General features: G+C 40.7%; 2 protein-coding genes across 2 annotated transcripts in view; one reads left to right on the top strand and one right to left on the bottom strand.

The window, feature by feature from the left end:
* The window catches only part of b4galt5 (UDP-Gal:betaGlcNAc beta 1,4- galactosyltransferase, polypeptide 5), a 28,209-nt gene extending 27,253 nt beyond the window's left edge, over positions 1-956 (bottom strand). The window contains exon 1 of the mRNA XM_035643876.2: positions 350-956. Coding sequence (XP_035499769.1) covers positions 350-455 — 106 coding nt within the window. The 5' untranslated portion in view covers positions 456-956. The remainder of the gene's footprint in view (positions 1-349) is intronic.
* Positions 957-2,097: 1,141 nt separating this feature from the next.
* slc9a8 (solute carrier family 9 member 8) lies at positions 2,098-21,754 on the top strand. Its single transcript, XM_035643875.2, has 16 exons — positions 2,098-2,472; positions 3,407-3,591; positions 4,313-4,393; positions 5,400-5,458; positions 11,514-11,597; positions 12,319-12,420; positions 12,673-12,707; positions 13,682-13,825; positions 15,953-16,091; positions 16,196-16,301; positions 16,410-16,526; positions 16,620-16,702; positions 16,795-16,906; positions 17,957-18,177; positions 18,917-19,063; positions 20,402-21,754. The coding sequence occupies exons 1-16, from the start codon at positions 2,228-2,230 to the stop codon at positions 20,513-20,515; spliced, it is 1,974 nt and encodes a 657-aa protein (XP_035499768.1). The 5' UTR covers positions 2,098-2,227; the 3' UTR covers positions 20,516-21,754.
* The last annotated feature ends 1,769 nt before the right edge of the window (positions 21,755-23,523 follow it).

Below are 23,523 nucleotides of genomic sequence, written 5' to 3'. Positions count from 1 at the left end.
TTTGAGCAGCCCATGGCCGCCGACGATGAGCCTAACATCAATGCCCACATACGTTTTCTCCCTCGATCGGCACTGTGGCCATGGCTGTTAGGCCTGCTAACATCAGTATGATCACAGTCGCCATGATGCTCATTAGAGGGACTATTATTAGCATTGGTCAGGTGCATGGATATTACAGGACTGAGCGCCAGCATCCCGCTTGGCCTCATCATCGGCGCATGGCCCCCTTCGGCTCGTCCACACACTCCCAAAGGCACGTCGAGCTGTCACACATGACCCAGCAGCCCGCACGGACGGCGTCACACCGCCCTCCCGTCTCAAACAGCACCGTCCATTTCACGCGACTTACCGATTCCGGGGGCGGAGTAGATGAAGTACAACAGGGAGGTGGACAGCGAAAAGAAGAATATGAGCCCGAGGAATGACCTTCTCCGGAATCGTAGATGTGTCGGCATTATACAGGCGGCGGATGCACACACGCGCACGTTTCGGCTTCGCTGCAACGACGACGGGGCGGTCGGCGATGCGTCCAGGTGCCAGATGCCAGGGGCCGGGCGGGCTGCGGGCTGCGGGCTGCGGACGGTCTGGGCTCGGCGAGCCGAGCGGGGGGAGCGGGGGCTGCGGGCAGCCGTGCGGGAACCACTCGGCTACGAGGAAGTCGGTCTATTTCCGCGACAGGCTGAGCGCGGGGGCGGAGAGGACCTCCGGGTCTTCAGTGAAGAAACGCCAAATCCATTTGTGCTTCGGTTGTAGCTCGGCGCGGGATCCCGACGACGAAACGAATGGCGATGATAGCGCGGTAAAAGAGAAACCTGGCCTGGTGGTGGTGGGGGGGGGGGGCGGGGGGGTTGTCTTTTCTTCAGTGAGAGAAAATCATGTAGCTCACACTACGTCGCTGCTGTGTGCGCGGCCGCTTCGGCGGTTTGCCCTGCCTGCCTGAACAGCCCCTATGAATGGAACTGCCCCTCCGCAAAATGAGCAATAGCGAGAGTGGGCGTTAACTGTATTCAGCCCCCCCCCCCTCCCAAAAAAAAGAAAAAACGTACGCGCTCGCGACGTTGAACAGCGTAACCTGGCGACGGAACATCAAAGGAGTCAGGGGGATGACGACAGCCCGCTGAAATTAAGATTATTGAAACAAAAACCTAAATGTCGTCTATTTTTATCTGATATACATTTTCATCTGATAGTTATTTTGTATTATTATGATTTATATATGTATTTTTTATTTGATTTTTTTTGTTGGAGGGATATTGAGCTGGTAAAATAAAGATTTAAACTTTTAAGGTTTCGCCTTAGCTTTAAAAAAAATGTTTTTTCATCAACTCACAGTTTGTGTAGTTGTACTGCTGTCTGGGTGTGTCATTTTTTAACTGATTGAACAATAATTTAACGACCTACTTGTTTATCTTCATCAACTTTACAATGTAAAAAAGTGAATTCAGGTTTAGACCTAAATACCAAGGGGGTAATTATGTTCAGTTTCTTGTGAAACTCTTGACTTTTTTATGTGTTGAATATTTATTTTATGGCCGTGGTTAACTAATGGGCATATATCAATATTTAATATATATATAATTTCGAGACTCCTTAGACTGCGTCACTCAAACTAAGGTCAAATATTTTGAGGGAAATATTTCTCTAGGACCTACGACTGAGTGCATATCTTTATTACAATGACGATGCAGGATACACACATTTTTACACTTTAAACATTTTATCAATTTGATGTGTATACAATATAACTTTTTAATATGTTCGTCCAACAGAAAATGACTCATCACAACGTGGCAGGCATAGTGTTTTCATGCAGAGCTGCAGGTCAAAATAAAACTACAACATCCATGAGCCAGCGGGCGGAGCTACACCGCAATGGCTGATGGGAATTAGTGTATACTGTATATTGTGGACATGGGCGTTTTATTTTAAACGTCAAGAGTGGAATGTTATCCACTTTGACTATAATATGCAGTTTGTTTAAAAAATCAACAACAACAACAACAACAACAACACCAACACACCAGCCGCATCAAGCAGCGTCTCCTTGTTTCTCCGCCGCCCGTGTCGTCCTTTCGACGTAAAGACTACAACTCCCTGCGGCCTCAGCGTCACCAGGAAGTGGAGCCGTGATGTCAACAGAAACACGGAGATGTCGACATGAAGCTGCCAGGAATATTTTAAATTACAAAACGCCGTGGTTGTGCGGTTCGTATTGACCGTTTGGAGAATGAGGGGCGTCGCTCGTGGGGCTTTGCCGCTGCTTCTGTCCATTCTGCTGTTGTTCGTGAACCGCTGCGTGCCGGAGGGAGTTGAGAGAGAACACTCGCCGGAACTGCACGAGAGAGATGACACCGGCGGAGGAGGAGGAGATGTGAAACAAGTTACTGCTGGAAACCAGCAAATATCTGTACACCACGACCAAGAGGACGGGGTCGAGCCAAACGTCCCACACAAGGATGGACAGTCCGTCAGGTGTGACACCACATACATTCACCTCCGTACTCGTAGCCCAGTGCAGCTAGTTAGCTTTAGCCTCACTCGGGTTCCTTATGTTCTGCAGTCAAAGGACCGACCTGCTCAATAACAGTTGACGTTCACAACAGACTATGATTTGATACAGCCAAATTAGCATTATCTATATTTATCCCACCGCTCTATATTTATTCCAGAAACGTCCAGAGTGGATCAACACGAATTAATATCAAACCACACGTTCCAATATGTAAACCTACCAGAATCTAACTGCACAATAAGATGACCTCAAGCAAATAGGAATGGCCTTCATATGATACATCCAAGAATGGAAATCAAATGAATGTAAACACACACACACACACACATACACACACACACACATACACACACGCACACAATCCGTCTCATAAGTATATTGTACAAATTGAAACACATCTAATCCAAATAATACTAAATCTACTCATGCATCTGCTCATGTCAGTTAGGATATAGAATATGTGTGATTCAGATCATGAATATAGTATGTAATCCATGTAAATGGTGAGGATTTTGTGTACCACCACACGTTTCATCTCTTTTCCTGTTCCATGCTTGTAGAATCATATTCAGCATTACCTAACAGGAGTCAACGCAAAGGCAGTGCTTAAAATGGCATAAATAAATACATAAGCTGATTACAAACACTGAAGTGAACCTATGCACACTTTTCTAAGGTTCCTTCATTTAAGTCCCTCTAGTTTAGTCAGACATCATACCCCATAATGAATAAGATGACATGAAGTTGTTTTAACTTAGAAAAGTCACTAGTTTACCTAAGAAAAATAAAATAAAAAACTATTTGTCAATTGTGATGTATATTGAGCATGACATTGAATAGTTGATTGTATGCCTTACACCATCATGCTTTCTGCTCCTGACTGTCTCCATGCAGAGGCTCAAATGACACAGATCACTACAGCAATGAGACCCTTCACACTGCTGCCACTACTGCTGTCAAGCCGACTACCCCGGCACCCCCAACCCCCAAGCCCATTCTGCCTGTACAGACGGGGGTCAAGGCCCAAGAAGAAGAGCAGTCCAGCGGGTTGACCATATTCTTCAGCCTGCTGGTTATTGGTATGTAGACTACCGGTTACTGTGTTGCGGAATATCTACCGGACTCTGTTTTCTGGCTTATTTACTGTTTCATCTGTCAGTGTAAATTTGTTTTACGCAAACTGTATAACTTCATACAACAAACAATAAAGGGTAAATGTACAGCCACTCGAGTGTCTGATTAAATGAAGTGTGGATGATTCAGGATGAAGGAAGTAGATAAACGATAGGGTGTGGTTAAACATTAATGTGTGAGGTCGTGAAATGCTTCTTCAGACACAGAGCGCTCATTGGGCATTTAAGTTCACTGCCGGTCAAGTCAAAGGCTTACCACTGTGAGAGTTTCGACAAAGGAAATAGAATTAATCATGCATAGGTTTACCAACTAAACTCATTTACTTTGTCGACACACAAAAATGTTATTTGGTCTCGATTAAATATGTAATAATAGCGTCAAATGTGGTTGGTTTTTAGAAGCAAAATTTGCTAGAAATCATTTGTTTTCTGAAGTTAGTACCAACTCATCATTGACTGAGAGAGTATAGGTCATTAGGTCATCAATGGATTTGTATTATTTTATTTTTTGATGTGAAGGAAAGCAGCCAAAGAAAAGATCTTAACACTATATGATGTGGGGACTATTTTTGGTCTGATCTGAGTTAGTTTGACATGTTGGTCCAGACATGGACATATTTGTCCTAAATATTCACTCAGTTGTTTTTGCTCTCCCTACTCAACCCAGGAATCTGCATCATATTGGTGCACTTGCTTATCAAGTTCAAGCTGCACTTTCTTCCGGAGAGTGTGGCTGTCGTTTCCCTTGGTGAGTACTTCTTATGTAACACGTTGCTCTGCACAGGCAGAATCTAGGAGCATTGTCTCTGCATTTAAGAGCTCTCTAGAAAAGTCTGGGTTTTTTTTATGTGGAAACTGATTTGGGAATCATTCAATCTTGTTTTTTTCCAAGGGCCTGATGAAGTCGATGTCAAATCGTTCAGTCTACAGCGCTAAAATAATTTCCATTAAAATCAACTGTCTTTTAGGATGAGCATAGGCTATTCGATATATTGATATCTTTTCCATAGATTTAATAAGTACTTGGTTGTATAAAAGACTTTCCAGAGATACAGTTGGTTTCAGTTAATTGTACTTCCTCTAAATCCATCCATTGTCTCCCTTTTTACATCTATGTGCAGTAATATTTGCTCAAACTCAGCGACACACATCTGTCTTGACCCTGAAGGTCTTTTCCTCTTGGGTGCCCTGCATGCTGCACATTGAAACTGAGCGCCTCTCAGTGTTTGGAGCAGGGTACTCTGCTGAAGAGAGATAACACTCTGCTTACAAATCAGGACTTCTTTTCCTTCCTCATAACTTCCTCCTTCTCATCTATTCATTGTCAGTGTCTTCCTCTGCACTAGCCCGCTCCATCGCTTGTAAATCTGGGTCTTACACAGCGCTTTGATGCTTGTACTTCATTTCCTTTCCCATCTTATCTCTCTCCCTTTCTTTGCCCTTTACACATCTCTGTGTTTCCCTCACCCTTTTAATTAATGCTCTGCCGGGCTGTGTAGCCAGAGAGCTGAATGCCCAAGGGGACTTTCTCAAAGACAAAACCTAAGACGTTAGCCCCTTTACACTCTTTGTATCTAATTTATCCCTGAACTATGGTGGTCATTTGCCAGACATCCATTTGTTTTAACCGGTAACATAGCACTTTCCCTCAGGTTTGCACTCAATCTTTGTTCTGGTTTCATTGGAAATTTCATATGAAGTCGTAAAGTATTTAAACAGTGGTATTGTTTGTTATGTCTTCCTGCTCTTTCCAGGAATTCTAATGGGAGGCTTCATCAAGATTATCGAGTTCCAGGAACTAGCCAACTGGAAGGTAAGATGTTTGACTCGAAGGCACAGGGCTCCACAGCTTCTAATCTTTTATTCTTTCTGCACTGGCCAGAAACAATTAAGACTACATTTGCAATTAGTGGTGCTTAGTTTGGTTTAATTCATTGAGCTTTGAGCAAAACAACCACAATTCTCCATGCACAAACATGAACAGCAGACAGACATATAGCCTCCTTGAAAACAATTGGCAAGACAAATTAATTTGTTTTGGTTGTACAAAGAAGGCATTGGTGTTTAAAATCAATAAGATTAATATGGGACAAGAGTGATTCAATTCAACAATTACGAGTCCTAAAAAAGAGGAGAAACAACTGGTCTACCGAACAACAGACAAACAGGTCAACAACATAAGCAGTTGATGCGAAAAACATTATGAGACCTATGAAGAAAAACCCCAAACGCTCAGTGATGTTACCATCAACCTCCACAGTGCCACGGGCGAAGGTTTCACAAGCTGTTCGAAGAAGACAGAGCAAAAATATAGAGGCCATACTACAAACCACTAACTCACCAACCTTTACCAAATGGTAGGAAAGCTCAAAGTATGGAAGAAGAATAGATCTGCTCACGATCCAGAGCAAGCTCATCTGTGAAGGTGGTGTGGTGGCTTGGGTTTGCATGTTTGCTTCTGGAACAAGCTCACTAATATTTATTGATGATGTAACTCATGGTGGCAGCAGCAGGATGAATTCTGAAGTCTACAGAAACAAAACAAATCAAGGGCCTTTATCGGGGGGAAATGGCAGGTTTAAGCCTTAGCAAGGCAATCACCAGAACTTCCTGTGAGAAAACCTACATGACACTAACAGGAAATGAAAGAAACTGTGGTAAAAGGCTGCAAATGCATGACAAATGACGAGTGCAACAGTTTCACCCACTGATACAAATTTAATGTAATGTCAGAAATTCTGAACTCTTTTCTCACATAGTTTGATCTTCTTCCTAAATGTCGTCAGTGTACAACGAAAAAAAAGGAATTACAAGCTTCCAGTTGTTATCTCCAGTAGTTGTCCTGTTAGATGGAAAAAATCAACGACTAAAATGTGGAAAATGGTGAAAGACGCCAAATTGCCTCCGCTGATACAACAATGAGAGCTTCATTGAGTGTTTGGTCTTGTGACCAGGCTTGACTCCACACATTTGCAAGAGTTTGACTTGTCAAAGCAGATATTCTTCAGCCAGTTAAAAAAAAGAAAAGAATCAATTGCACGAGTAGAGCAGCTGAAACTAGCAAGACTACAGACAGCGTAAAGCTCCTAATGAAATGGAATATGTGAAAGCCAAAATATCCAAATAATGGTAAGAGACATGAAACAGGTAGAGTGACAAAATGTTCTCCACCATTTGTGAGAGGGCTGGTAGAACAAATAGCTTTATCAAAGGGTCAATTAATTGGATATCCTCTATGGCTGCTCTGACCACACAAGTGCCAAGCAAAAGATTTTTTTTACATGTAGGCTATATTATATGGTTATTTAAAACGTGTATTGTAGTTTTTCTTTATAGCTGGAATTATGAAATATTAAAGGCTAAATTGGCCGTGTGGCCTTCCCTCTGCTGTAGATAATATAACCGGTACAACCCCTTTAATTATTAAACAAAGTTATTTGAAAATCAAATAAGAAAAGGAGTATACTCACTGCATTCTTAGTATTAACTGTAATTTAGCTGTTTCAGACATGCACTGAACTTTTCCAGAGGGGCAAAATGTCCACAAATGTTAAAATGTACCCAACAATGTACTAATTTTACGAAACATTTCCAGTCAGCCCCCTAGTAAAATTTCTGCTAAATATCCGATTGAGTACATGTGAGAATACAGCAGGAAAATCTCCGGTAGATTCACGACGAGCGAGTGGACGCTCTACCCAGGCACCACCCCCTCTCCTGAATGTTTTGGAAATGTTCCTACTGTTGTGAACGACCGGGACACAATCTCCTGCTGTGTACTTCATATGTGAATGGCAAACTCTGGAAAATGTCCAAAACCATTTTCACTGTAGGAACAGCACAGGCGTCACTGATAACATGAACGATGGCTCTTTTCAGTTCAAGAAAGACATCACAGTGTGACAGTGAGCCAGCATTCGCAATACCAGGACCCTCAAACTGAGGGTCCCCCCCACCCCCACCCCAGGTCCTACCCAACCCAGCCCCAGTAAACATGTGACGCCCCATAGTGCCACACACTATTCTTTGCTTGGTATCTCTTCCTCTCTGTCCCTGTGAGCCCCCGATTTTTTTTCCACTGGATCTCAGCCTTTAATTAACATTCCTTGTTCTCTGCCAGTGAGTGAGAGACCAAATGAATAAGAGAGGTAGAGTGAGGGGGAGGGAGGAAAAACGGGACAGGTTGTGTCAGTGTTTCATTCACACAGGGGCCCATTGTTTTTTAGCCTGGGGGCCCCAGGGTGTTGCTGAGTCATCGGCACTAGTAACCAGAGCCCCCGGAGCCCCTTCCCCTGTATGCCCCTGTCCTGCGAATCTTTAAACCAATATCTCTGTTTTTTGTGTTTAACCTACAGCAGGCAGACCTGCTCACCCGTCCAAATGCTGTAGGCAGTGATGCGTGACCTATTATCTCTGTACATCTTCATCAAAACTGTCTGAGTAGAGCGTAATGAGGATACTCTGTGATATTTAGGAGCTTCTTTGCAGGAGCATGGGTATGCTGAGTGGTTAATAGGCCGGTGGAGACCCAGGCCATGATGCAAATCCATTATGTCTGACCTATTTGTATTTGAGAAAGCCCCAAAGAGCAGGCCGCACCATGTAACCTGTTAAGTGAGTTACACAGCCAGTGGCAAGCCTGTCATTCTATCAGCATCATTTTTCTAACTTGCATCTCTTTTGAAATTATGAGTCGAGGGCACTTATGTTACATATTATATATATTATATTCAGTGTCACTAGGTGTTGCACTAACTATAGTATCTCAGACCACTGCCACCTCTGTTAACTACTAGATTGTTCAGATATACAATGTACCGACCTCCATATACTTCTACTATTACCTCCATCATTAAAATAGTCAGCACTGCTCTGCCACTCACACGCGACATATATTGCACTCCTGTCCCTCCTGGGAGAGGAATCCCTCACTCGTGTTTCTCCCTGAGGTTTCTGAATAGGAGCTTTACAAATTAAATTAAATTAAATTTGAATGATTGATTGGTTTTCATCACTGCTGAGCAGCGCTGGAACCAAAACTCTTTATGAACATGGAGAGCCCCCAAGGTTTCACAGGAAGGAACTCCGGCGTGCTCTGACATGAACACACCCAGCTACCAAAACAAACAAACAAACGACACAAGCTCAGCTCAAAACACACACAAAGGGAGTGTGACTTCATTCTCTCCTCAGAAAATAGTTGGCTGCCATATTAATGTTTAAAATCTCATATATGTAGCCGTTTTACTATCTCAGAAGGCATCCGTCTTCCCCGGCCAGAGGTGTGGCCAACAAAAGGATTTGTTTTGCTCCAAGATGCTGCAGCCGTTGCAACATATTATGGCAGTGAATCTCATATAGTTTTATATACACATTTATTTTTTTTGCTCTCACAAGTGTGTTAGTAAAGCTGGCCTACATGGCTAATCTAGCAAGCCTCCCGGATTTCCTCACAAACCACCAAGGGTGTATAAACCCCTTAGGCTGCAGCATCCTGTCATCACCAATCTGCTTTCTTTTCCGTTTCCTTCCAACCTCTCTGTTCACTGTACTGTACTGTTCTCTGTACAATCTAGCGCATGAAAAGGCGCTTTTCCCGTATGTGCTTCTCTGGTTGCTATTCATTGCTTTTCCTTTTTCCCTCATCTGCCCATCTCTCCCCTGTGTTCTGACACAGATTGAAGAAGAAATAGCATGCTGGTACAAAGCAAGCACACTAGCAGCAATTTGTCTCTCAGGCAAAGCACAGAGAGAGATACATAGGTGAATTAATTTCCATCTACAGTGTACTTGAGATGAAAATTTAGTTTGCTTTCTGATTTAGCAGTGTACCATGTGCTGTATAATCTGGGCTGATCATTTTTCCTCGCGACTGCAGTGGTGTATTTTAAGCCCCAAAGGGCAGCACGTACTTTTAAAAGATATCTCCCATGTTGCAGAGAGAGACACACAAGGAGAGCAGTTTTAATTGTGGTTTCAGGGGCCTTTGTCCCACGTGGTGATGTCACAGTGTGTCAAAGCTGAGCCTCCAGGGAGCTGTACTCCGAACGAAGGTCTCTCCGTGGTTCCCGTTCATATTTTTTTCTCTTATCTCTCGACCCTCTTTTAACTGTGTTCTCTTCATCTTTGGCATTCATCTTTTTTCATTTACTTCAAGCCCTGTCTCAGCACTTCCCCAGAGTATGCCCATCCCCTGCTCTCTGGATTAATCTGTTTCATCTTTCTTTTACAACACATTTTATTTCTCTTCTTTCTGTCAATATCAGTGTTCCTGAAATCTCATTAGCCCCTTGTAAGTCCACAACTTTACCCATAGGATTCAGGAGGTCAGTGTAGCAAAGCTGGTGCTGAATTAATAAATCAATCAACATAGCATTAATCAACTAATCAAAGAGTTTTGATAACTAATTAATTGTTTACGTTGCAAGTATGCAAACTTTTGCTGCTTTCAGCTTCTTAAAAGTGAAAAAAGTTTTATATCATTTTAAATCGATATATTTGGGCTATGAGAAATAATGTGCATTTTAAATTATCTATTTTATATAATCTATTGACAAGTTAATGGTAAAGGATTTTAACACTCAATGTGCTGTGATATTGTCTCTTCTCATTTGCTGCACACTTCATGCTGTTTTGGGTCTACAAGCCTTAAATAATTTCCTTAGAAATAGATCATAAATTCTGACGATTACTATATGTCAAGTAATAGGTGATAACAACAATTGTCAACAATTATTTTTCATTACAGTTTTTGTTGGTGTTTTTTTTTTAATCAAATGTGATAAGAATCCAACATCAAATTTAATGTTGGATTCAGGCTCCACCAACTGTCAAAACTGGCTCCCATAACACAATGAGAGAGATCGTTAAGTAAATATGGTCCTTCCCTGTTCTGATTCAATCTTTTTGACAGACACACTGTAATGTCCACCAGGACCTAGAAATAGATCTTCCCTTTTAACATTCATTAATGGATACAGTATATTGACTTTAACACACACACACACACACACACGCTGAGTGGCGTCTCCATGACTTCAGGACATTACACTGACTTACAACGATTTCCTGTAGACATACTCTAACCCTAACCTTACAACACATCCTCATCATGAGACTTACATTATGGGGACTTGCTCTTATGTCCCCACAAAACTAGCAATACCCTTAGACCACACAAACACACACTTCCCTATCATACACAGACAAATTGGCAGCCAGAGTGTAACGCATGGGCACATGATGCCTACGTCTGATCTGGGAGGATGGCCCATTTAGCTGAGTAGCAACAATGATTTCATTATGTCGCTGAAATAATCACGGAGCTAAAGTCTGTGGGATTCTCTGCGTATGTATTTGTGTGTGTGTGGGTGTTTCTGTGTGTACTCACGTGCGCATCATCCATAAATCAACGTTCAAATTTGTTTTGTCAGATTTAGGGTGGTTACTAAGAGCAAAGGCATGTGCTTTCACATCCCGTTTTTCATGATCAAGTATGAAGTTAGCTGATGGTCACTCAACCGACTACATGATAACCTCAAACACATGTTTTATTATTCATATCTGACAGAATCTGTAACAACCCAATCCAACTAAAATTATTCAATAAAAAAATGTTTCCTGTTCACTGTATTGAAGAGGCTACAATCGCTTTTCAAAGTAATATGATTTGGAATTTATTGAATCTGCAAAGTTTTCTTATTATAATCCCATATTCACACTAGTTAGACTCCACTTCTTTCCTTGTAACTCTACAATTTGTTGCTGCTGGCCTGCCTGCAGCTCAAAACCAAGGTCACTAATCTGTCATCTGATCACTGCTGCCTTTGCTCATGTGGATTGTATGTAACTTTGTCCTTCTCTAAAAGGAGGAGGAAATGTTCCGGCCCAACATGTTCTTCCTTTTGCTTCTGCCTCCCATCATCTTTGAATCTGGATACTCTTTACACAAGGTACGGCAGAATGTGTGCGTGAAGCTGAGCTTACAAAACAACCCACACATCTATAAATTACATTTGATGTGTTTTCAATGCCAAATAAAAAAAAATGTTGTTTTTTTTAAATCACAGAAAGAAAAAAAAAAGTCACAAAAGATATATAATAATATGCTGTATATTTTTTGTATTTTTATTGTACTATGAAAACTCACAACAATTTACACTAAGTTAAGCCAAATGAAATACAGGCAGTTAAGCAAGCTGGGTTTTTCTTCTGTACTTTTGTTTTAATGTTTTATGTGTTCTAGCCCGCTTGCGTATTCATATTCACTGTTGTCATATCTTATTATAAACTATAAAATGAATCAGCAAATTCCAGATGTTGAGGTGACTCATGATATATATCTATATATATATGAAATACAGGCAGATGTTGAGGTGACTCAACATCTATATATATATATATATATATATATATATATATATATATATATATATATCATGAGTCACCTCAACATCTGGAATTTGCTGACCATTCACTTTTGATCTCAAAACCGGGTTTAGGAAATATTTTAGTTTCATTACTTCAGTGTAATTTCAATTATTGTCTTTGTACCTATATTGTACCCTACTTTTACATATTAATGCTGGCTACATGTTGTATAACACTATTTAACTTCAATTGTCATGCTACGAAGCACATGAATACTTAAAATGCATGTCCATGTACATTCAGGGAAACTTCTTCCAGAACATTGGCTCCATTACCCTCTTTGCTGTGATTGGCACAGCCATCTCCGCCTTTATAGTTGGAGGTGGTATCTATTTCCTTGGACAGGTAAGGATTATTGCGGCAGCGGTGAATGACTGCCGTTGCCACTAGTGTCTGTCCAGACTCTGAACTTGTTTATGTGATTTGATAAAATATTATCATTGCATTTTCTAAAAATCAATTCCTACTGGTTTTAATACAAAGAATGTTTATTCAACCCTGTAATGGAAATGTTCAAACGCCATTAACACTGTTCAGTGCGTTTGGGTTTAACAAGAGTTGTGCTACATGTCTTTGGCTTTATATGTTCTTCCACAGGCAGATGTGATCTACAAGATGACCATGACTGATAGGTGAGTGTTTGTTTTCCTCTCAAACTAGCAGTAATGTGTTTCCTGCATTCATGTTTTAGAATAAAGGGGTCTATCTCCAAACCTGTAGGGATTTAACTTTTGTACTTGGATCAATAATTTTCTGTCCAAAGTGATTTGGAGGGGAAATTGGATAGTTGAATTCCACAGTAGCATCATCCACTCACACCATCTATTGTAAATTGTAAAAAGATAAAATATTATTGTACATTTTGAAAGAATCTTTTGAAATCTTTTGGACGCTCAAGAGTTAATCTATTAGCAAGGACTACTAGAGATCACTGAGATGCATGCTACTCCACACGCATGTGGTTTTTTTTCTTTTGCAGAAACTTTTACAGAAACACACTGTGTGTGTGTGTGTGTGTGTGTGTGTGTGTGTGTGTGTGTGTGTGTGTATATGTGGTGTGTGGTGTGTGTGATATATTTTTAGTTTTACTTACTGGCCGGAATTACTTAGAAGATTTTATTGATATATTCGGGGGAATTCATGACATGGGAAAGCACTGATTAGATTCTAGTGGGGAAAGTCCCAAATGTAATGTTTTTTAATGTTTTTTAATGTTTTTTCCTTTCCTGGATTGTTGTTGTCCCAGCACACAGTGTACTGTATCTAGGCGCCCATTTCTGCCTACACATTTTTTACCACTCCTCCCTCATTCTATTGTAATTCAATCTAAACATTAGCAACTTTGGCACATGCCATGTTTGTATAACCCTAGAAAGTTTGTTTTATAGCATCCCACACTGTTTCCCTTGGAATATTTTTGTGGCCTATTTTTGTGTGACATTACTGAATATAATTGCGGTGCATTCCCTGTGTCTATTGGCTATGTTGATGATTTGTCCCTGACCACATGTTTGTTTCTCAATTCTTCCTATGTAAGTTTACCACTTTTGAATTGTGATTCTCCACTCACTCACTCTCTCTCTCTCTCCCTTTGGTCCCACTGTAGCTTTGCCTTTGGCTCGCTGATCTCAGCTGTGGACCCTGTAGCCACCATCGCCATCTTTAACGCCCTCAACGTAGACCCAGTCCTTAATATGCTGGTGTTTGGTGAAAGCATCCTCAACGACGCCGTCTCCATTGTCCTCACCAAGTAAGAGTCTCTGTCTGCCCCCTCATGTCGTTTGTTCTCATGGGCACACATTTTACGTTTGCCCATGCCTGATCAATGCACAGCATTTCGCCACAAGCAACCCTAAGGGGGATGTCCAGATGACTACGGATGTTATGACACAACTACTTCTACCGTTTTGCACACAGAAACCCACTCTCAGAGCCATGGGTCGATGCACACTCTGGCTCTAATGTCCATATTTATAACAGAAACAGACTAAAAAGCCTCAACTTACTTTTTAATGCAATTTTTTTCTTTTCCTCTTTGAGGTGAGTAAAGACCATCCCCTACCCTGCCCCTGGTTGGGTTAGGTGGAGTCAAGAAGAGTGATGATCAGTTAGGGTTAGGGACAAATATCTGGGTAGGGACTGGTCTTTGCCCTCCTTTTGGTAGGAAAGTAGTAATGCCTATCTTTGAATACGTATTGGACCATTTGTGTGTTTAGACAACGTTTGTATTTACAATTCATTTCTCTTTTGTACTTCAAAACATCCCCAACACAGACTTTTTTTTTCCCCCCAGTATTTGTTTTATGAATATATCTTTATTTTATCATCTGCTGCTGTGAAGTATTTGCATTCTCTTTATTCTCCTGTAGGATACAATTATCTGATCTAGTGCAGGAAACCTCTCACACACACACAGAGACTCGGTTAGTTATTTATGGAACTTGTCTGAAACGTTTTTCAGCCTTTGAACCCACCTGCCTCTCCTGCATTACACAGTGACAGGAAGTGAGGACGACACAAACTGCCCTGACATGAAGTTTGCGGCAAAGCTAGCATAGTTGAGCATAGTTGGACGGTTTTCATAGCATGTGTGTCATATCAGAAAAAAAGCGTCATGATAGTATAAAACTCCATTTTGACGCCCTTATGTTTGCATATCTGTCACAAAACTTGATGTCTACTTGAGAAACAGTCTATTTGGAGTATCACTGTGTGTTTTTCCAATACTTTGCTCACTGTAATCTGTAATGAGACGCTTCCTACAGAATGGTGGCCCCACTCGCCAACACAGAAACTAAATCTTGACAGACAAGAAAATCGACAGTTGGCAGGAAATACCTTGATTTTACGCATCACCGTGATCTTATCTGCTGTGTCAGTAATTACTTAAAAGCTGCTTTAACTCTCCTACTCACTACCAGCTAAATGTGCAACGTGATCTGTGTGTTTGCCCGCCGCCCCCATAGGGTAAATGAAGCCATGAATAATAGAAATGCTGAACAACCCTGGCAATTTGTTCGTTGATAGCGCCTTACCGACGGGCTTTCTTGGAAATCTACTCTAGAGTTTGGCACATCCATTCATTGCATCCACACGGCTGAGCTTGTTTATAAGCATTAAAATCTGATTAATCATTACACTCTGACGTCTCCCTGTTTGTCTGGATAACTGTCAATGATAAAAAGGATTTCAATTCGACAAATTTACAAATAGATTGTCTCTGTAACAACTGTAAAACATCCACAATGCTAGATTTCGGATACACATGCGATGGTTAAGTCTAAAGTCCATAGAATGAATAAACTGCGAGAATATGGCAAAACTATATTTGCATCAAAAGGAGTCACAGACGTCACAGAGGAAATCCTGGAGCATTAGTTTGTTGTAATAGTTTTTCTTTGCCGTATACTTTACAGTTCCAAGTGTGTTTTAAAAATAACAACAGATGTTCCTGAAAATGTGGTCAAATGTACATTGAACATTCAAAAGTAGATAATAATAATGGCTCAGATAGTCTCCATATGTGTTGTCTGGGTGTTCCTTCTGATTACATTCCTGTGATTGAGGTGATACTGGCACTTAATTCTGCCATTCATCTCAAAAAGTCTTAACCGTTAAACAGCCATTTAAACAGGTCTGTCATTTTGTTCCCTACAAGTAAAGTGGGCTCCTGGTTTTCAAGCCCCATAAATATGGTAAAACAAGGCCCCTCCTTCTCTTTCTCTCTCTCCCTTTCTCATTTATTTATGAGTTTGTAGTATTCAGTGGTGGAGTGTTTCTGCCCTCTAGGGTCAGATGAAGGTGTAACAACATGAATGGCTTCCCTCACTGTCCTTTTTGTCTTTTTTTCTCTCTCTCTCTCTCTCTTGTCTTTCAGCACAGCAGAGGGCTTCACCCGCTCAGACAACTCCATGGTAACGGGCTGGGATACCTTTTTGCAGGCGTTGGGTTATTTTCTTAAAATGTTCTTTGGATCTGCTGCTCTGGGAACCCTCACTGGACTCATCTCTGCTTTTGTATCCAGACTAATTCTGTGCGCGCATGTGTTTTTTTTTGTACTTGATATTCTCGTCTTGTATTTTCATTGGGTCTTATTGAATTTCCCTAACTCCACGACCAGTTTCTCAAACACTTTGACCTGAGGAAGACTCCTTCCCTGGAGTTTGGTATGATGATAATATTTGCATACCTACCCTATGGCCTGGCAGAGGGCATCAAACTATCTGGTGAGTGCATCAATACACAGGCACAGACTCCATACATGACAAAGTGGAACATGTATGTTTTTTACTTTTTAGGAGTTTTTTTATACCATGCTTTCTCTCTATCTACAGGGATTATGTCTATCCTGTTTGCGGGAATTGTGATGTCTCATTACACCCATCACAACTTGTCTCCTGTCACCCAGATCCTCATGCAGCAGACGTTGCGCACTGTAGCCTTTATGTGTGGTCAGTGAATTACTTCTTATACTTATACATGTTTCCCCTTTTTTGTATTTTAGAATAAGTTCTCAACAGAATTCTTTCCACTTCTCTCTCCAGAGACTTGCGTGTTTGCCTTCCTTGGTCTCTCCATCTTTAGCTTCCCACATAAGTTTGAAATATCCTTTGTCATCTGGTGCATCGTAAGTGCTCCCGTATTTCTTTAATCTTATCTGAATGGCGTCTCCGATTGCTCCCAAGACTGTCGGTGTCACAGCTGTTCTTCTCTCGGTAGGTCCTGGTTCTTCTTGGCCGAGCGGTGAACATCTTCCCCCTGTCATTCCTGCTGAACTTCTTCAGAGACCACAAGATCACACCCAAGATGATGTTCATCATGTGGTTCAGTGGTGAGATGATACAGCGCACCTCTAGGCCAGTGTGTGTCACCAGTGTGTGGCCGTTGCCCTAGCATTATGTGCCTGTATCTGGGGTAGAATGAAACTAGAAACAGCTTGAGCTGAACAGGTAGTCGATTAAAAAATAGAAGTGTTCGAATAAAAATAAAGCAATTCATAGTCTTAGTCCTTTTTTAAACATAGGGTTTTGGACTTATGGTCAGACAGAGAAATTAAAGGACCACGTTGGATAATCTGTGATGACCGCTTCAGATTATTTTCTAAATCGGGAATATGATCATTTTATAATTCAATAATGAAAACGTTTGTAGCACGAGTGACAACTATGGAAAAGAGAGAGGCTGTGGGATATGTTGAACCCCTGAAAGTTGCCAGCCTAACAATGAGTTTTAAAGATATTCTCATACAAAATTTGTTATGACAAAAACTATCTATAGCTAGTAAGCTTAGCAGTTACCAGCAAAAAGCTAAGCAGCGTAATCAACTGCAGCTTAACACAAACTGTCCCACTTTGTTGATACATATTGGTGCTACACCTTGTCTTGGAGTTCACTAATAAACTCCACCAGCCAGAAATAAAGATAAATGGAAATCGATCATCTGAGCCTGCTGCACAACCTGGAGAATACTGCTCCCAAGAGTAGGGTACAAGAGGAGGATATCTGTCAGCTCTGATCAATTGCATATCGTTTGAGGTATATTTAGGTATATATTAGGGTTAGGGTTCACTTTATTTCATCAAAAAAATATGCTCTGTGTAATACTGTAGAAGTTTACTGATTATCTATGTCATATGATTTGGGCTGTTGGTCCAAAAGAAAAAAAAAGCTATTTCGTTTCATCCTCGGCTCTGGGTAAAAAAAAAGGTAGCTTTACTGTTTTCTGACATTTAACAGTCAATCAATAGAAAGAAAAATGTCAGATTATCAATAATGAAAATAATCATTATTTTCTGCTGTAATACTTTTTATGAAGAAAAATGTAAAAACAAGTGTTCGAGTTTCAGGTCCTCAGTCTCATCCCATTTTTTTTGTCTGCTAGGCTTGAGAGGAGCCATCCCCTACGCTCTGAGCCTTCATCTGGGCCTGGAGCCCATCGAGAAGCGGCAGCTAATCGGCACCACCACCATCATCATCGTGCTCTTCACCATCCTCTTCCTTGGGGGCGGGACCATGCCACTCATCCGTCTCATGGACATTGAGGAGAGCCAATCGAGGCGTAAGAGCAAGAAAGATATCAATCTCAGCAAGACACAGAAAATGGTAATGAAGCACTTTTATTCCACTCACTAACACACACCCACACACACACAACCGGGTGCACATTAATAAACAGACAATTTGTTGGAAGTCGCGGGGCCATCCTCCCATCTGTCATCAGAAACTTACTGCTCTCTTCAGAGAGAAATACATCAAAGGGTGTATTATGGTTTGAGTGAAGGACACTGAATCAGCGGGAAGCAAACCACTCTCATTACAGAGATGCTCACTGAGAAACACATATAGATCCCAACAACTAGTACTAATAGAATTTCTCAGACACAGCAGAAAAGAATGAAAGTGTGTTTAATATTTCACTTGATTCTATTGGCTTTATCTCTAGGTAGTCTGTCTTTATTTTAAAGTACATCCTACCATTTAAGTCACTGGCAGCTTGTGGCGGTGTGTTTGCATGATTAATGTCTCCCAAAGCTTAGTGCTACACCCCGGGGTACCAGCAACTAGAGCTAGCAAGCTTCCATTTTCCCCTCACGGCTCTCACGCCCTCTTTGATGTAATTCTCGCTCTTTGCTCCCTCAGCTCTTTCTCTGTCATCCCTCATCCTTCTGTGTGTGATCTTGACTCCACCACCCTCAGTGCTGTCCTGTCATTTTGACTTTCTCCATTGCACCCAACCTCCGCTCCTCCATGTCTTCCACCTCATTTGTGGTCCCACTTCCTTTCATTTCTTTTGTATCTATTTATTATTGGACTCTCTCCCCCTCTCCTTTTGTCTCTCTAGGGTAATACCATTGAGTCGGAGCACCTATCAGAACTGACAGAGGAGGAGTACGAGGCTCACATCTACCAGAGACAAGATCTGAAGGGCTTCTTGTGGCTTGATGCTAAGTACCTTAACCCCTTCTTCACTCGCAGGCTTACCCAAGAGGTGAGACAATTCCGTGACGTCAATGATCCCTTAAACACTTGTCATTGTTTTGTAGTCGTACCGATCGGCTCTCTTTGTGTTTCATGTCCAATAAATAGAAATGCTTCCCAATAAATCCAATTTGATGAGGCTTGTCATTGTTGTTAAGAAGTAAATTAAAAGTAAAATTTGATCCTCATTTTTTAAGCCATGCAAGAACAATCACCAAGTCTTTGTGGCCCCATTTTACCTGCTCAAGGACTATGTTACCGTACTGAGGGGTTTTATTTTTTTTTATTTTTTAAGATTGAAGAAAAGTGGCTTTGCTAGAATTATTTGTATGGGCTCATGCAATATCTATTTTGATGCATTTCTGTTTAGAAGCACAAAAATTGGAAGAGGAAATGGAAACTTCTGAAATATTTATCACTAACGTCTGAGATTTAACATCTTGGAAAAGCAAGTGTAAATTCTGTGGCACTGCTTCATCAGAATCACACGTGTTGGGAGAGACTAGCTATTCAAATAAGACAAAACCTTTCTGTTCTGCCTTTCTGTTTCCCAAAATGTATTTTCTCAGAGCAAATTCAGTCCATTATATTTAGCCTGTTATATTATTATGTTCATGTTTACAACAGTAGTATGGTCAAAAATGGTTTTACCAAAACTACCCCAGATCCTTTTTTTTATCAATGTTTTGCTGAGCGGTACTTCTCCTAGAATACTGTACAGACTCCCCGCTGCTGGATGAATACACTCCTGCAGTTCTTCTCTTCAATTAATATTCCAGCAACAGAAATCACATTGCTTCACTGCTTTTCAGTAAAAAGTGTCAAAACAGCCCGGCTTAATGCAAAATAAATTATCTCCGGCTCATTTACATCCTTAGTCCTGGTAAATACCCCAGTGAAGAGAGAAAAACTGAATTCTCCCGATGGTGATTTACTTAAGGCTCTGTTTATTGTTTTGCACGTTTGCTTAAATATATTTAAGTCATCATCTAAGATCATTGTCAATAGGCTGCATGCTTCCATTTAGTACTTCATTCTTTAGCAGGCTTGCTAATTATGATTTGCAGTAGTATCTTCCTAAATTGCTGGTCATAAACAGAGCAGCATTATTTAATTTCCCATGGGCAGACTGTTCCAACTATACCAATAAAGAAACTAAACAGTGTATTTATCTTCAATCAAAACCATTTCCAGTATTAACAAGAATCACAAAAAGAGCCTCATCAACTTGGTCGTTTACTCAAAGGTGAACTCTCCTTTTCATGTCTCTATTTGTACATGGTCCCGTTTATCTTGCACGTATGCTGATGCGTCGATTTGTTTTGTGTTTGTGACGCGTGTCTCGCAGGACCTGTTGCACGGCCGGATCCAGATGAAGACCCTGACCAACAAGTGGTATGAAGAAGTTCGCCAGGGACCCTCTGGCTCTGAGGACGACGACGATGAAGCAGAAATTCTTTGAACGGGACAAAACACTTTCAGTTCATATGAAAACAATGAATGGTCATTGTGTGTTTGTGTGTGTCTGGGCAGGGTGGGTGGGTGGGTGGGTGAGTGTTTGTGTGAAGACGAGCACTGTTCTAAGTTTCAGTCACGTGAACTTCTTGTTTGTTCACCTGCCACCAAGTTTGTGTGACAAACTGCGTGCACACTGTGGATTTTCCAGCGCACAAAGTGAGCTGGAATGTGTCCAATCTTGGTCCCAGTAAAACTGTCTCATGAACTTATAACGCTGGATGAAGCAAAAAGAAAAAGAAAAATGTGAAAAAATGATATTCCTCATTTGAATGCAATATTTTTACTAGCTAACGAAACTTAACAGGATATCTGAATAAGTGTGCACCAGTTCATTGATCTGCCAAATAGCACACAGGACGTCGCTGATCCTGAGAGACGTTTCCCAGGTGTTTCTTTTAAAAAGGATTAGGTGTGAAGGGAAATCGACAGGGAAGCTATGGGAGACGTTTTCAATGTGAAGCAATACCACAGCACCGTTTTACTTGTTTCTCTTTACTTCTCACACTTCTGTATCGTTAATTGCTTTGTCAAATTCCCACTTTCAATAGCTTCCTGTTTGACCAGATTGAATTCTCTCTTGGTTATATGCATGTATGAGTATGCATTAATGGTTTTGAGTTAATTCATTACAAACACATACTGTATATGCATACATACGTAATGAAGATAAAAATCCGAGAGGTGATGCACAAGCTACCACTGCCCCCTCCAGCAGCAACAAAGAGAAAGGCAGGAGATCTAGTGAAACGTTCCGGGTAAAACCATTCATTTCCAAAACATCAAACACCTAGCTTGCACGAGAATCATAATGAAGAATTATGCAAATTGAAAAAAAAATTGCTTACATTTTACTTTCCAAGTATGGTCCTAGTTTTGTTTGCACAAATTAACCTTTTATCTGATTTTGTTCTCTGGCGAGGTTCCTTCCTTTACACTGTGTAAAGTCAATCTGTGAATTAGAACTTGGAATGTTCCTCTTGTGATTTGCATTATGGGTTTCGAATGAAGATAGGCACCAATGAATGTGGGTATCTGGGAATATGATCTTGTGAATTTTAATGTATTTTCTTTCTATTTATTTTTTTTAACGTGTGTGCGCGCTGTTTGTGGGATGAAAGCTTTTATACAAGCTCTATGAGCACTGCAGACTTAAGAAAAGAAATAATAAATAATATCAACACCCTTTTCTTAAATGGAGAAGAGCTACACCATCTTACAGAGTTTAAACATTTTCAAATATCTGAAGAAGTATTGCGTAGTGCATTTATAATTCTTAAGGGCTTTAAAGAGGAACTGAAAATAAATCAGCTCATGAATTACTGTTATATACTTCTTTTAATAACCTAAGCTATTTTTAAAGAATACTGGGCCACTTACTAATAAATAGGAACTGAAAATCGGTTTGACGTGTGGTAAGTCTGCAAAAACTTTAGGTTCAAATGAAAACAATGAATGTGCCTTGTGTGTTTATAGGGATTTGATTTTTTTGTAATCGTATGCCTCTCACAAGAAAAAACACTTTCTGGTCAAAAAAACTAAGGGGAAATTGGATAGTTGAATTCCACAGCATCACCCACTCACACCTTCAGTCTATTGTACTTTGAAAGAACAAAACTGTCAGAACCTCAAGAGTTTATTAGCAGGACAACTAGAGATCACTGAGAAGCATGCGACTCCACACCCAATACTGGAATACTTTTCTATATTATTGTTATCATTGTTATTATAAATAGGAACTGAAAATCAGCTAAACGTGTAGTAAGTCTACTTTTTATTGTAGGTAATTAACTTAGAGCCTCTTAAAATCTGCCAAAATAAGAGTATATCAAAACACTTCAGTGTGAAGAAAATAAAGTAAAGCATGGGAATAAATTTAAAAAAAAGATACACTGCCAGATTTTGTAATATGGGTTCAAACTCAATGGTGTGATTATACACTAAGATACTAACCAGGATACATTCAGGCTTCTTATGTAAGTTAACATGAAGAAAAACGAGCCTGTCCTCCAACTCATAGAACAAACGATGTTGTTTGTCCTATGAGTAGGATGACTTGTTGTGAGCCAACCCATTGCCACATTTATATCTTTAATATGAATGACTTTAGTCACTTTACAAGATGTCTTTAACTACATGTTAACATTTCACTGTGAGTCGCAGAGTGCCCTGTCACTACTCATTTCATCAGCAGCATGAAAAGATAATTCATCCATGGATTGTAAAGTCGGAGCTTATGATGGTTCTATGGTGGGGAGTTCTCAGAGTATAGAATACATAAAAAGGTTAATGTGTGGTCCTGCTGGGGATGATATCCTGTTACTATATGGGCAGGGCACGTTCAACTCAACTCTGGGCTGACATACACTTGAAACATCCCTCGGGATCTCTTTGGACACATTGATGGGGCCGTTAGACTGCAGGAAGAAATCATCGGTGTCAAAGTCGGTGGTGTAATTACTGTTGGCAGTGGCTCCACACTGTAACTCAGGGAGGTGCATGTCTATGTAAGAATTCATGCTTCGCTTCTTTGGAAGCCATGAACTCATATGTTGAATTCGTGCAGCTGACCTTGATTTACTGATTTATTTATATTCAGGGGTCTTAATGATTTGATTCAAAGAGTGGAATTTGTCTGATGATTACATTGCTGTAGTAATGATATTCAACCAGCAGGGGGGTCTAAATCCACAGCATGGTTCATGAAAGATTAATAATGCTATAGCAGTGGATGACAGTGTTACATTATTTACTCCCCACCACCCCCACTATACTTCGCTGTATGTTTTGGATGGGTGAGAGTTTACAGGTGGCAGAAGAGTCCATTAGAATCTCCGGCTTCGGCTCGGCCTTCGTTCTCTTTAAAAGAGAGAATGTTATTCTTTGTAAGTTTGTACAAAGTGATACCTCGATGACACAGTGCATGGACACCAGCAGCGTAACAATCTTTTCTGA

The sequence above is a fragment of the Scophthalmus maximus genome, chromosome 3 (assembly GCF_022379125.1).
Source record: "Scophthalmus maximus strain ysfricsl-2021 chromosome 3, ASM2237912v1, whole genome shotgun sequence".
In the NCBI taxonomy this organism is placed as follows: domain Eukaryota; kingdom Metazoa; phylum Chordata; class Actinopteri; order Pleuronectiformes; family Scophthalmidae; genus Scophthalmus; species Scophthalmus maximus.
Note: the sequence above shows the minus strand (reverse complement) of the source record. Positions and strands in the feature narration are given on the sequence as shown.

What these genes read in the sequence shown, in the direction of transcription:
- slc9a8 (XM_035643875.2), top strand. Translation starts at nt 2,228, where the DNA reads ATGAGGGGCGTCGCTCGTGGGGCTTTGCCGCTGCTTCTGTCCATTCTG. An exon ending in AGGAACTAGCCAACTGGAAG is followed by an intron (nt 5,459 to 11,513) that starts GTAAGATGTTTG and finishes CTTCTCTAAAAG; the next exon opens with GAGGAGGAAATGTTCCGGCC. An exon ending in AAGATGACCATGACTGATAG is followed by an intron (nt 12,708 to 13,681) that starts GTGAGTGTTTGT and finishes GTCCCACTGTAG; the next exon opens with CTTTGCCTTTGGCTCGCTGA.